The sequence below is a fragment of the Odocoileus virginianus genome, chromosome 20 (genome assembly GCF_023699985.2).
Source record: "Odocoileus virginianus isolate 20LAN1187 ecotype Illinois chromosome 20, Ovbor_1.2, whole genome shotgun sequence".
Lineage (NCBI taxonomy): Eukaryota > Metazoa > Chordata > Mammalia > Artiodactyla > Cervidae > Odocoileus > Odocoileus virginianus.
This window is the reverse complement of record NC_069693.1, coordinates 34,116,717-34,129,452: the sequence shown is the minus strand read 5'-3', so window position 1 is coordinate 34,129,452 and position 12,736 is coordinate 34,116,717. Positions and strand designations below refer to the sequence as shown.

Below are 12,736 nucleotides of genomic sequence, written 5' to 3'. Positions count from 1 at the left end.
ATTTGTTAAGGCTAATTAGTATTGACAAAAACAGACATTTCCAAGTATTATCTTAGCACATGATCTTGTAAGGCAAGCATCATTTCTTTTCACAAGCTGTTATTGATCTCTGGGAGGACGTGAACTGTGACTAGAAATACAAATGAAATTCCCATCATCATAAAATCACTTTCAAGTTTACTTCAAAAAGCCTGTAACTCACTGCAAAACAATACTATTTGGGACTTCCCTGGAAGTTCAGTGGTTAAGAGGCTACACTTCCACTGCAGGGAGTATGAGTTTGGTTCAATCCCTGGTAAGGGAACTAAGATTCCACATGCCACGCCATGTGGCCAAAATAAATAAATAAATAAATTGATTGATAGGTAAAATCAGTGCTATTTAACATCTAGAGAGTCCACAACCGCTAGTTGTATATCCATGTTCCCTTCATTTTGATTCTATTATCTCCACCTTTAAAGATTAAAAAGGGTAGAGAATATAAAATATAAATCCCCCAATCCATTAAGAAAAACAACAGAGAACATTTGTAGTGATACATAAACTATTACTTCAGACTCACCTTTTGTGTCATATTTGACTGGGAAAGGTTGTTGAAGATAAAAGCAATTTTCTCCTGGATATTTTCTGGGGGCTCTACAATTCTCTCAGTTTGATCTGTGGCCACAAGCAATGTATCTATATTTGTTGTATTAATAGAAGGCTAAAGAAATAAAATGCATAAAATTAACAAGCTAAAATCCTTACTAGACAAATCCTAGGGGTGGGGTATGCACACAGATTCCTTTAGTACATAAAATACATATGGTATGTACAACTGTGCACTTGAAGTGCTGGCAAGAACACGTACTGAACTATTCATAGGGGCTGCATGTGGAAAATCAGGGTGGCAAAGGGAGAAGTGCTGATCTTTCATGCTTTTTTTAATAGGCATGTGTTATTTATAATAAAGTACATGCTCACTACTGGACGTATTGCAATGTAACAACAAATACAACAAAGAAAGAAGATAGACCTACTTACTGGCACATCTTTCTTAAAGCTGACTCCAGTTGGCCTGGTGACTGTAACCGTTTTAGCAACAGTGGTGGTTGTTGAGGTGGTTACCATAGTGCTAACCTGGCCAGCAAGGGGAGCTTTTGCTGGAACCTGGGCCTGGGCCTGGGCTTGAGCCAGTGCAATACTTCCAGGGGTTGTGATAGAGCCCTGCATTTTCACAGGAGGATCTCTAGATTGCTGTCCATACTCAATATACTATAGACGTAGGGAGAGAAAAACACATTAAATAAGAATTCTTAACAGAAACTGAAATACTTGGAATTAAACTCCCCTCACTTCAAAATCATTTCATAGCACTCTTTTGATTCATCTATCTCCGTTACATCTTGCCCCATTCTGGTGCTTATTCCCATATGTGTAATATGTAAGTGGATACCACAAACTTCTGAAGAAGTAAAGCTAAAATGTTACTATGCTTAAGTACTTATAAGAGAACCAGTCTAACAAAACAAATTTTAAAAATGTAGCCACAAATGCTTGCCTATAAATTTCCTTAAATTCCTTCATATAAGTAAACTTAAAAGTTCTAAAATTTATATAATAAACTGATTTCTATTGGATGCTAATGAGAAAAACCACAGCCTAAAAAACACTGCAGCGTGAGTTCTCTCTCAGTAAACCTAATAGCACAAAACAAGAACAGTTTACACCACCTAGACAACTGGAGGGTAAGCAGTATTCTAGGATACGTTTTGTCCCTCTCCTCATTTCCCAGTCCAAAAAAATTCCTTCTCCCACACAAATTAGAAGACTGACACAGCCTTTCTGATACTATTACCAACAGCTTGTTCCCAACCAAAAACTAGTGCATTATATATGTGTATGTGTGTGTGTGTGTGTGTACACACACACACACACACACAACTTTATTCAAAAAAAAGAAGACATTTTCAAGAAGGAAAAATACAGCCCTTTAAACTGAAATATGAACAATGACTTCTCTCCCCTTCTCTGGGTAATAAATGTGTTAAAGTGGGAACTCAGGATCACTGTTGGTGTGATCACTTTCGTACCACCTCCCTTATTCTCCCTCTCTAGTCTTTCAAGGTCTGAATTTCAAGATCATCTGATTGTAGTAGCCTCTGACTTCCCATCCCAGCTTTTCAAACTCTGCTTTCTTGCCTAGTTTTCAGTGCCATAATTTTGGCATAGCCCTCCAACATCCCTCAATAGGCATGAATATACTCCTACCTCCTATGCTGTGGTTTCCGAGGCTAAATCATCATAATGACACTCTGCACTCCTACAAACAAACCCAGTGGAATGAGGTAGAAAGTGCTGGACTAAACTACAATACAGAATTAAAATCAGTTCAAATTCTGATCTGGTTTCTTAAAATATGATCTTATAAAGGAGTTCATCTGCTTTGTACTGAAAAAAGTAAAATAAAGTTAACAGAGTAATCAACTTTCTTTTCTTGTTCTCTGTAAGCTGACTTTGACCAAAGGTAAAACGGAAGTGTGAATATTTAGTAATCACGTAAAATCAATCATTAAAGAAATATTTACAAATTTCAAGAATAATCACATAACATGGTTTAAAATGTATATTCTGTAAGTCCATTTCCTTAGGGACTATCTCCTTTTTAACCTTGAAGGAATCTATAGTTTAAGAAGGCTGTATTTTTAAGAAACATTGATCTAAAAACTTTTATATGCAACAGGTCTGGGGAATTTCCTGGCGGTCCAGTGGTTAGGGTTGGGCGCTTTCGCTGTCACGGGCCAGGTTCAATCCCTAGTGGGGGAACTAAGATCCCACAAGCCACACAGAACAGCCCCCCAAAACCAAACCAAAACAAAAACCCCAAACAACAACAGAAATAAATAGCTCTGATTCACATTAACATCTAAATCAGAGGAACAATTTATTTTTATCAAAGTCCCACTCCAAATTCTTTTTAGACTCAGGCAGGGATTCTTGGTTAACAGTGAAAGATTTCTACTCCTTGATAGAATTATTAGGCTAAAGAACTGGCAAAAGCCTTTTATCAAACCAAGCAAAACCACTGCTTACAGAAGATAATATAAAATTCCTATTTTTTCAGGGTTAAGCTACAAAACAGGCAATAAATAATACGTATACCTATGTCAGAACAATCATTAGGCAATCTTAATGCCATTGCCAGTAAATCCAAATTCAAATTAAAACAGATAAACCCTTCAATTACTTAGGTACTGAAGACACTTACCTCCTGTAAATGATGTGGAAATTGCATAAAGTGACTGATCGAAGCCAAGTGCTGACAATACTGGGGATAGTCCTTCAATCTGTCAACAAAAACATTTATTCATTTACCATTTCATGTAAGAACAGAAGCAGTAGAATTTCAAATTTTTCAAAAGCTAATCTAGGCCATTTCTCCCATTTCCACCTTTGAAATACCTTATTTGAAGAGAATATCAAAAGGAAGAACAAAGAAGAGAGGGAAAATACTTGTGAACATCACCCTTTCTGTATCAAAAAAACCTTTTTTTAAAAGGTTTTGTTTTACTTAAGATTATGAGCCATTAAAACTACTATCTTTCCAGCTAGCTGAATCCCAAATGTTCATCAACAGGTGAAGAGAAAAACAGTTTGCTGATGAACCCATACAACAGAATACTATTCTGCAGTAAAAAGAAACTGAAACATGCAGTAACATGGATAAATCTTGGAAGCATCATGCTCGGCTTAAGAAGTCAGACTCATACACACTGTATAGGGCTCCCTTTAAATAATACTCTGGAAAAACGAGACAAATCCAATCAGTGATTGCCAGAGGTTAGATGTGCGGAAAGTTAACTACAAAGGGGAAGTAAGCAAACTTCTTGGGGGTGACAAAAATATTCAGTATTTTGATTGTGGTGGTAATGGTTACACAACTGTCTGAATTTCAAAGACCTATTAACCTAAAATACTGACTTTCACGTATTATAAAGTATAGTTCAGTAAACAAACCAAAAAAAAACTGCTATTTTATACTTTTCCAACCACTTATTTAGTAAATATAACAAACTGTTTTCACTTCTCCCTTTTACTTCATACGTCATTAAGGTTAGTTAATACACATATAAAGAATAGAAGAATTAGCTGAAAAGTAAGCTACTGTTTCTTCTTTCATCAAAAGAGAACCTTCACAGAAAACCTATCCACTCACCTATTTTTAAATCTATCTAGTGCAGCAATCCCAAAATAATACATTTTGGATCCAAAAGGCTTGCGTAAGGCTTCAAGAACGTATCGCAGGGCCAAACCTAGTGCCATGTAAGTGACCAGTCCTTTTTCAATTATTCCCCCAAACAGGCAGGCTGTTATATGTAACTCTTTATCAGGGTACTGGGGGAAGAACCGATATTCTTCGAACAAGTTCCTTAGCATACAGTTAAATACTTCTCGTTCCCTCTTTATGGTAGAATCTTTAAATCTCTGTAGCATTTCTAATACCTGGAAAAAGCAAGACAAAAATGATATACACATAAAGGAAACCGTTATTAAGATAGTGAAGCGAAAGTCTCTGAGTCATGTCCAACTCTTTGTGACCCCATGGACTATACAGTCCATGGAATTCTCTAGGCCAGAATACTGGAGTGGGTAAGCCTTTCCCTTCTCCAGGGGATCTTTCCCACCCAGGAATCAAACCAGGGTCTCCTGCACTGCAGGTGGATTCTTTACCAGCTGAGCTACCAAGGAATGCACTCCTCAAATATTCTCAATTGTTAAGTAGAATATTTAACAATAAACTGAGCTTGAGATAAACACTTGATGTTATATATCACTTTGAAAGAGGCATTTATTTAAGATTTACCTAAACCATAAAGAATTAGATCATTCTGGACACTCACCTCATCAACAGACATGGTTGGATGTGGTGGGTGATTATATATTCTCTGGAAATAGCTGTTTGCTTCATCATCTATCTCTTTACTAAAGTGCTGATTTGCCTCTGGCCACACCTGAGACAAGTCCGCTGTTAAAAACAGAAAAGTAAACAGTGGGCATTTAGTCTCTTTCTTTACTCCCCCGCGTTAAGCACACAGAGCCAGAGACACCAATATAGTCTGAATTTTAAGAGGGAAAAAAAAAACTAAAATGAAGTGTTAAAGGGGTCAAGTTTCAATATTCAACTGCTCTAAGGACACAAGAGATTTTAACAAAACTGCCCTACAACCACAGTTCTATCTCAGTACTTTATATAAGGACTTTTCACACCATGAAAGTTCACTAGGTTCAAATTTATAATGCACTTACCCTCAATATAACCTCATTCAAGGTTACTTTATCACCTCTTACATGTAAGAATTAGCAATGCATATGCATGACACATTGATAGAAACACAAAGCATGCTACAGAACGTAACATTCAGACAAGACTTTCACACTAACATTTTCAAATCAGTTTGTATACTTTCAAACCTTGGATAATGAATATTTAGTCCCAATGACAAGGATATTTATAAGTCAATGATATATATGTATTTACAAAGAAGACTCCTCTTTTAAATAACTTACTAAAGGAGATTCAAAGTTTAAAATTTGATTTTTGTAACATATATGGCAATAATTATGTGTACTTATATATCATAAAGCTGTAACATTAAAATATAGTTATTTACTTCATAAACTGGCAAAACTGAAACAGAAATCTGAGATTTTCCTGGCTGCTCCTGATTTGTTTAAAAAACAAAAAAGGTTTATATACATAGATTTAAACTACTGAATCTTTTTTTACTTTGCTCCTTACTCTTAGGATAACACCTTGAAGAATGCTACCTCTTAACTGTCACCTTCTTCTGACAATCCAGGATCAAAGGTAGAATAGTACCTCAAACTTTTGTTCTAAAAATTTAAATTCATGATACTCCCACCGATCTAGGAGGCATATCAACACATAATGGCTTTATAACAACATATTAAGATGAAGTCAAAGTTTTTGTCCACCTATCTCTGGGGACAACAAATTGGACATGTAAGTTACATATGTGTCAGTCACACTTCACAATCACAGACAACACTACCACTTACAAGGTTTCATCTTACTCTGCTGGAATGTAGGCTGGTTCAGTCCAGAGGTGCCCAGCTTCCTCTGTACAAAAGGATCGCTATTCACTGCAGGGAGTCCAAGAGCCCCAGTTCCTATACCAGTCAGGCTGCCTGTGCCAAGACCACCTACTAGAAAGAACGAAGGCAGCCAAAAGTCTTATCATTACTCATCTTCTTCACTTTATAAAAGACACAAGTTCTTAATTAAAAAGTCATGGTCTTTTGTTAACTCAGTTGCAACTAGGTTACAGAGTTATTACACTGCAGGGAGTCCAAGAGCCCCAGTTTCTATACCAGTCAGGCTGCCATGGAATCTTCCCAACCTAGGGATCGAACCCAGGTCTCCCGCATTGCAGGCGGGTTCTTTACCAACTGAGCCACAAGAGAAGCCCAAGAATATTGGAGTGGGTAGCCTAACCCTTTTCTAGTGGATCTTCCTGACCCAGGAATTGAACTGGGGTCTCCTGCACTGCAGGTGGATTCTTTACCAATTGAGCTATCAGGGAAGCCCAAGTTATTACAACACTTCACTAATTAGGTTTTAATAAAAGGTGCAAACAGTTTAGGAGAAACATGTGGGTACTATGGGGGAAAATGTAAACTTTACTTGCATGTTAAGTTAAAAGCCAAAATACGTGGGAAAGTTCTACTGATTTCCTAACATTTTCAAGGTAGGTGCAAAAAGGCAGGACATACACCTGAATCTGATGTATGAAACATTTTACCTTTATTATACGAACGTTGGGTAATTTATAAAGCTATGAGTTTTGATCTAAGCTTAAGTTCTTTAGAACATGATTAACAAAGTTGTTACTGCTTATAGTATCATGTGGTAATAGAATCCTTACTGAATAACTCAAGTAAAAAAATGTCTAAGTATAAATATCCTCATTACAATTTGACTAAATTAACGTAATGTTTTTCTCTTCCCAGCTCTGGATGTGAAAACAACTTTCACAATTTAGTTTAAGCACTTTTCTGTTATCACAATGACTCAGAACACTTTATATACACTAAGGCACGATGAAGCTTACAAATAATCTGTACCCCTACCCACCACTCCTCTTACCTGGAAGCTGTGATGAAAGTCCTCCAATACCACTGAATGCAGTTGTCTGATTTGGGGTTGAAAGGGGTGGAAATGCTTTTGCTGGTGACTGTGGGGTACTGAATGCAGAACCCAAATTTGGAGGAAAGCCCTGCATACTCTGGGTGTGAGGGGCAGCTGAACCACCTATACTAAGAGATGCCATTCCAGCAAGAGGGTCAATCTAAAGAAAAACATTATAAAAACGTATTAAACACACTTCAAGCAAAGGCAGATAATGACACAGGTAAAGCAATCTTTAGCAATAGCTCTTCAAATGCTTAATAAACTGCAAAACATGATGATGCTTAACCCCCAAAATCAAGTGTACCAGTTATTTTTCTTAATATATCACAACTATATCACAGAATCTGTGATATAGTGGTTTAAAGAGCCCCTGACAAAGAACCAGAGCCACAATATAAGGGCTATAAAACTTCAAGAATAACATTTCAGATGAAGTTCTCTGAGGCTGTACTACTAAACATTTAGTAGTGACATGGGGCAATCCTTATAATTTCCAATAGGCCCCTTTAATGTAAACAAATTTCAATTAAATTAACTTTTAATACAATAAAAGCATTAGAAATTAGAAATCTAGTCAAAACAAATCTTGTCAAACTTTGAGAATCTTGGGGTTAGAGGAGATCAGCTCTGATTTTAAAAAAACAAAAAACAAGGTATACTATTCATACCAAAAGATTTTATAAAATATCTAATAACTGCACTTCCAAGTTTCTTAGTTTGTGACATTATTTCAGACTTCTGTGACTACAGAAAATAATAAATGATATGTCTTTTATAAAGTGGTCACTGAAGTGGTTCCCTAAATGCTCTTTCTTAAACCCCAATCTGCCATTCAATGCAGCTGAAAATAGAAGCGGAATATGTTGCTCCCAGAGAGAAGGGGGTGGTTGGTGTCAGGGAGTAACTTAAATGTACCTTGTTTTTAAAAGAGCAGTTCAGTTGAGAGCTGAAGAGCCCCAGTTATAACAAGTCCTTATGCTCTAGCACTGTTGCTTGGCCCGTGAAGCTACAAACAAGACACATCAGGTTCAAAGGCAGTGCTTATTTCTCAAGTCTGTTATTCTTATTTTAAAAAGAAGCCCTTACCATATACCTATCTAAGTTGTTTTGTATCTTTCCTCTCATAGTCTGTTTAATGATTCAAATCTATTCTCAACCACAATGCCTATTTACAGATCTCCTTTAAGTGGATACTAGACATGCAGTTATCTAAAATGTAATAAATTCAGACAAAAATCTCCTTTGAGTAGAATATTAATGATGATGTAGAAGTTTATTCTATTTCAAATCTATGAACAAATGGAGATGTATCAAATGTAGTGTTCATTTACCTGAACAGGAGAAATGGCGTCTAAGCTGCTAGCACTAGGAGGGCGTCCTTTTGGCATAACTCCAGGTGGTGGTTGCCTGGCCTTGTTCATCACGTTACTGCAATTGGCCACCATGGTGAGGATGGTTTCTGATAACTCCTGAGAAACACTCCTGATGAGAAACGAAAAGTGAAAAATATCATTAATTATTCCCTAGAACACCTAAACAAACAAATCTGGATTTCTAATAAATAGAAAGCTTCCTGGAACCTATGGCTCAATTTCCACTATATCCCATGTCTCTGTATCTGTCATTAATCACCAGGATTTTCTGAGCACTGCCTTTCTTGTGAAAATATTTTTTAACACCTCTGAAATTAACAAGGCTTGGGTATAGTGCTGCCGGTATATTTTGAAATACCACTCTAAGAAACATTCCATATCCTCAACTACTTCATCAAAAATTATGCACAAATGTGGACGTATCAAAGTAAACAGATAAACAATCTTTAGACAAGGTTCTCAGTCAAAAATAAGACATTAATTTAAGTATAGATAAAAATGCCATACATGTATTAGGCAAGCACGTAAAAAACTGACTTCTAAAATGTGAATTAGGCTATATATTTGACAGAAAAATCCGCTTTCCTATCACAGGGTGCTATTGTCTCCTAAAACTGTGGAACCCCTTGCACTCATAAATGCTATGCAAACTTCCTACTGTCCTAGATCTTACCCTCTAAATTCTTAATCATACTGTTGACTCTAAAAAGTAAAAGCAGTCACTCAGACAAGAAAGTTGTTTCTGAGGGGAGGGAAAGGACAGATTAGGATATTAATATTAAAAGTACCAAATAAAACTCTACATTAAACAGTTGAGAGAATATTCTAGAGGACCACTGGTTAAGACTCTGAGCTTCCACTTCAGGGGGTGTAGGTTCAATCCCTGGTTGGGGAACTAACATTCCATATGCCATGAGGCACAGCCAAAACAAAAAAAAATTATCTTTCAGATAAGCACAAAACTATGGGGAAATAGACCAACTGCCTCTGGTTGTAATAAATGGAGAACTTGCTATGAAGAAAAATTTTACAGCACCTAACAAAATTGCACATGCCATTTCCCTTTAACCTAACAATTCCACTTCTAATGGGCCCAAATATACAGTGGTAAAGATGATGGATGCAAAATGCTATTCATTCCAACATTATTTGTGATATATAGTAAAAACAAACTAAATATTCACAAATAGGTACTAGTTCACTAAGGCACAAAACATCTACTTAGTAGAGTACTACATAAGCAAATACGAGGAATAAAGAAACTATATGTTTGGTGTGAACTCTGGGATATATAATCAAATGAAAGAAGCATGGTGCAGAAAGTATATAATATACTACCACCTTTTCTACAGGTGAAAGGAAAATATATACACTTGTAACCCAGAGATAACCCACAAAATAAACAAAAATGGTGAACTAAAGGCAAAGAAAACTAGAAGATGGAAGCAACAGAGTCTAAAGGAAAATTTCATTGAATATACCGTTTTAGAATTTTTGCATCTGAAACAGGTATCTGTGTTTTACTAATAATAAACACACATACCACACACCAAAACACACTTTAAACTAAAAGGAAAACTGTTTCAAAGATATCTATGCCATGGGTTAATGGCTACAAGCATATCATATTGTATTCAACACAAAATGCCTTCAATTGTAAGCCACACCATTATTTTACACGCTGTACAAAATTAACTGGGTTAATTCTAATTGTAAGAGGTCACCAATGAGATGAATCATCATTTCAGAGATGTTACAATATTAAAACTGTGTATCTTATGATTGATAAAAATGGTTAATTAAAATATTATTCCTTGCTATTTCAGAACTTGTCATATCCAACAAAATTCCAAACTTAAAGAGACCAGAGTACTAAAAGAACTCCCATAAATGCTTCACTCACCAATTAGCTACATTTTGCCCTATTTATTTAACCATTTTTTCTATAATATCCACTTCTCTCCAAAACGTTTTAGATTAGATACATCATGTATCTTTTATCCCCAAATACTTTACTACCTGTTTTCTAAGAACAAGGGCATTTTCTTACATAACCTTGTAAAACAACAATTATGAAATTCAATACAAGTTGGGCAAGAATAAAATAAAATAGGTCAGATTCAAATTACATCAGTTATTCCGATAATGTCCTCAATGCTGTTTTTTTCCCCTTGGATCAGGATGCATTGCACTGGGTTGTCACATCTCTTTTGCTTCTTTAAACTGTCATAATTCATCAACTTTTATTTCTCTTTCTTAAACTAGATTTTTTTAAAAAAAGTAGAAGCCAGTTTTTTGTTTTTATACAACATCCCTTGATTTGTGTTTGTCTGCTACTTTGTATTTTGCATGCATTGACCATGAGATTACCACATAACTTACACAATGTTCTACTCAATGCCTTTATCATGAGGCATCTGCAGAATGGAGCTGTGACCTCCTGACCAGTCAATTAATGTTGTAAATGTCAGATCCAGAGTTCTCTACTGAAATGCTGCTACTATTCCCCTTTGAGAATCGCACAGGTATTCATTTTACTATGCTTCAGAAATTACAAAAAAAGAATATACAGGACAGAACAAAAGTGAGGATGGTAGAGTAAAGACCTCTAAATATTCTCTCCTCCATAAAACCAACTAGAACACTAGCCAAAAAAAGATAGGAGTTGATTTTTTCAGAACTCTGGAAATGAACCAAAAGGCTTTACAACAGTCAAGGGAGGGAATCCCCTGTCAGTCCAGGGGCTAAGACTTCTTGCTTTCATTTCACTGCTGGAGCCAGGGATCAACCCCAGGCAGAGCAGCACAGAGAGGCCAAGAAAAAAAAAAATGAGGGGAATTTTTCTTCCAGAAAGATGATTACTTTTTGGTAACAACAGCAGGCTTTATAAAGACATCTTCATTTGCCCAACTCTGATGCTTCCCTCAGAATTAAAACACACAATCTCAGTGAAAACCAGCGGGCAAGCTGACAACCACCAGACGAAGAGGGCTCAGAACTGGGCTGAAACATCTTCAAAGTTCATTCTCAGAGAAATAATCATCATTTCACCTATCTGAGGATTCCCTGTGAGACCACAATGGCCGGGTTGTCTATACTGGACCTAAGAACTGACCCAGAGCAAACACACATGGGTCTCCCCATGGGTATCTGCAGAAAAAATTTTAAAGGTCATTGTTTTAACTTCCTGAATGCCTAAGGTAGAAGATAACAGTCTGACTAAACTACAGGCTAACCAAAAGTTTAAAAGGAAAACTTCAGATGATTTCCATGGGTGGAAATCTGAAAAGCTTTCACATTTCCCCAGGAATCTAGAGGGCATGAGGTGTGTGTAGGGTTGTGCTAGCATCTAAAGTGTGCCGTTGCCTTGAAACACCTAAGAAAGCCCAAGTTCTTAGGTTCAAGCCCACGTTCACCTCAAGTCAACCTCAGGTTCTGACTAAGAAGCAAGTGAATACCCAAGTGGACTTGTCAAGGGGCCAACTTAGGGTTAAAGATGTACCTGGGTAAAGAATAGCTTACTGATTCCAGAGTTTAGTTTAACAAAACTTCCAATCTTAGCTAACCACAAAGCTTACCCAGAGATATCAGTGACCAAAGAGGACAAAGAATACAGATACTACTGATTTTGTTCAGAAAAAAGCATTAACAAAACAAAAAACCCTTGAGTGGGTAAAATGTGATTTCAAGAATTGCCACATTAAACTTTCCAGCTTTCAACCACAAATAAGACATGCAACACACACACATATAACCAAACTAGAAACAGAAGATAAGGAAATTCCCTTCAATGTGAAACATAACTATAAACCCATAACTAACATTATAATGGTCAAACACTGGGTACTTTCCTCCTGAATCAGGAACAAGGTAAGGTTGTCTGTTCTCACCATGTCTATTCAACTTTAGATTGGAGGTTCAAGCAAGAACAATTAGACCAAAAAATAAAAATAAAAACCAACAACAAAACAAAACACCTCTCTATTCAGATACCATGACTTGTATCAAATACCCAGCAAAAAGCATGACTAAAGCAATGCAAACATCACTGAAAGAAATTAGAGAAAGATAAAGAAATGGGAAGATATCCTAGCTTTGTTAACTGGAAGACTTAATACTATTAAAATGGCACTATCCCCTGAGGTGATCTAAAGATTCAACATGATCCTTA

The 12,736-nt window shown here is 36.4% G+C and overlaps 1 protein-coding gene and 1 non-coding gene across 14 annotated transcripts in view; both read right to left on the bottom strand.

Annotated features, from left to right (window-relative positions):
- The window catches only part of CNOT1 (CCR4-NOT transcription complex subunit 1), an 85,736-nt gene that overhangs the window by 23,298 nt on the left and 49,702 nt on the right, over positions 1–12,736 (bottom strand). For 7 of the 13 annotated variants that reach the window (XM_020890702.2, XM_070451215.1, XM_070451214.1 and 4 more), the window contains exons 17-24: positions 8,524–8,674; positions 7,148–7,349; positions 6,061–6,207; positions 4,881–5,005; positions 4,196–4,482; positions 3,248–3,326; positions 1,024–1,254; positions 563–703 (exon numbers count right to left, since the gene is read on the bottom strand). In XM_020890702.2, the coding sequence (XP_020746361.1) occupies positions 563–703; positions 1,024–1,254; positions 3,248–3,326; positions 4,196–4,482; positions 4,881–5,005; positions 6,061–6,207; positions 7,148–7,349; positions 8,524–8,674 (1,363 nt within the window). The remainder of the gene's footprint in view (positions 1–562; positions 704–1,023; positions 1,255–3,247; positions 3,327–4,195; positions 4,483–4,880; positions 5,006–6,060; positions 6,208–7,147; positions 7,350–8,523; positions 8,675–12,736) is intronic. The other 6 variants (XM_020890704.2, XM_020890707.2, XM_020890703.2 and 3 more) reach the window with 3 other exon arrangements.
- Positions 8,100–8,235, bottom strand: LOC139030096 (small nucleolar RNA SNORA50). The gene has a single exon (XR_011482409.1). It is a non-coding gene; the product is annotated as a small nucleolar RNA SNORA50 (small nucleolar RNA).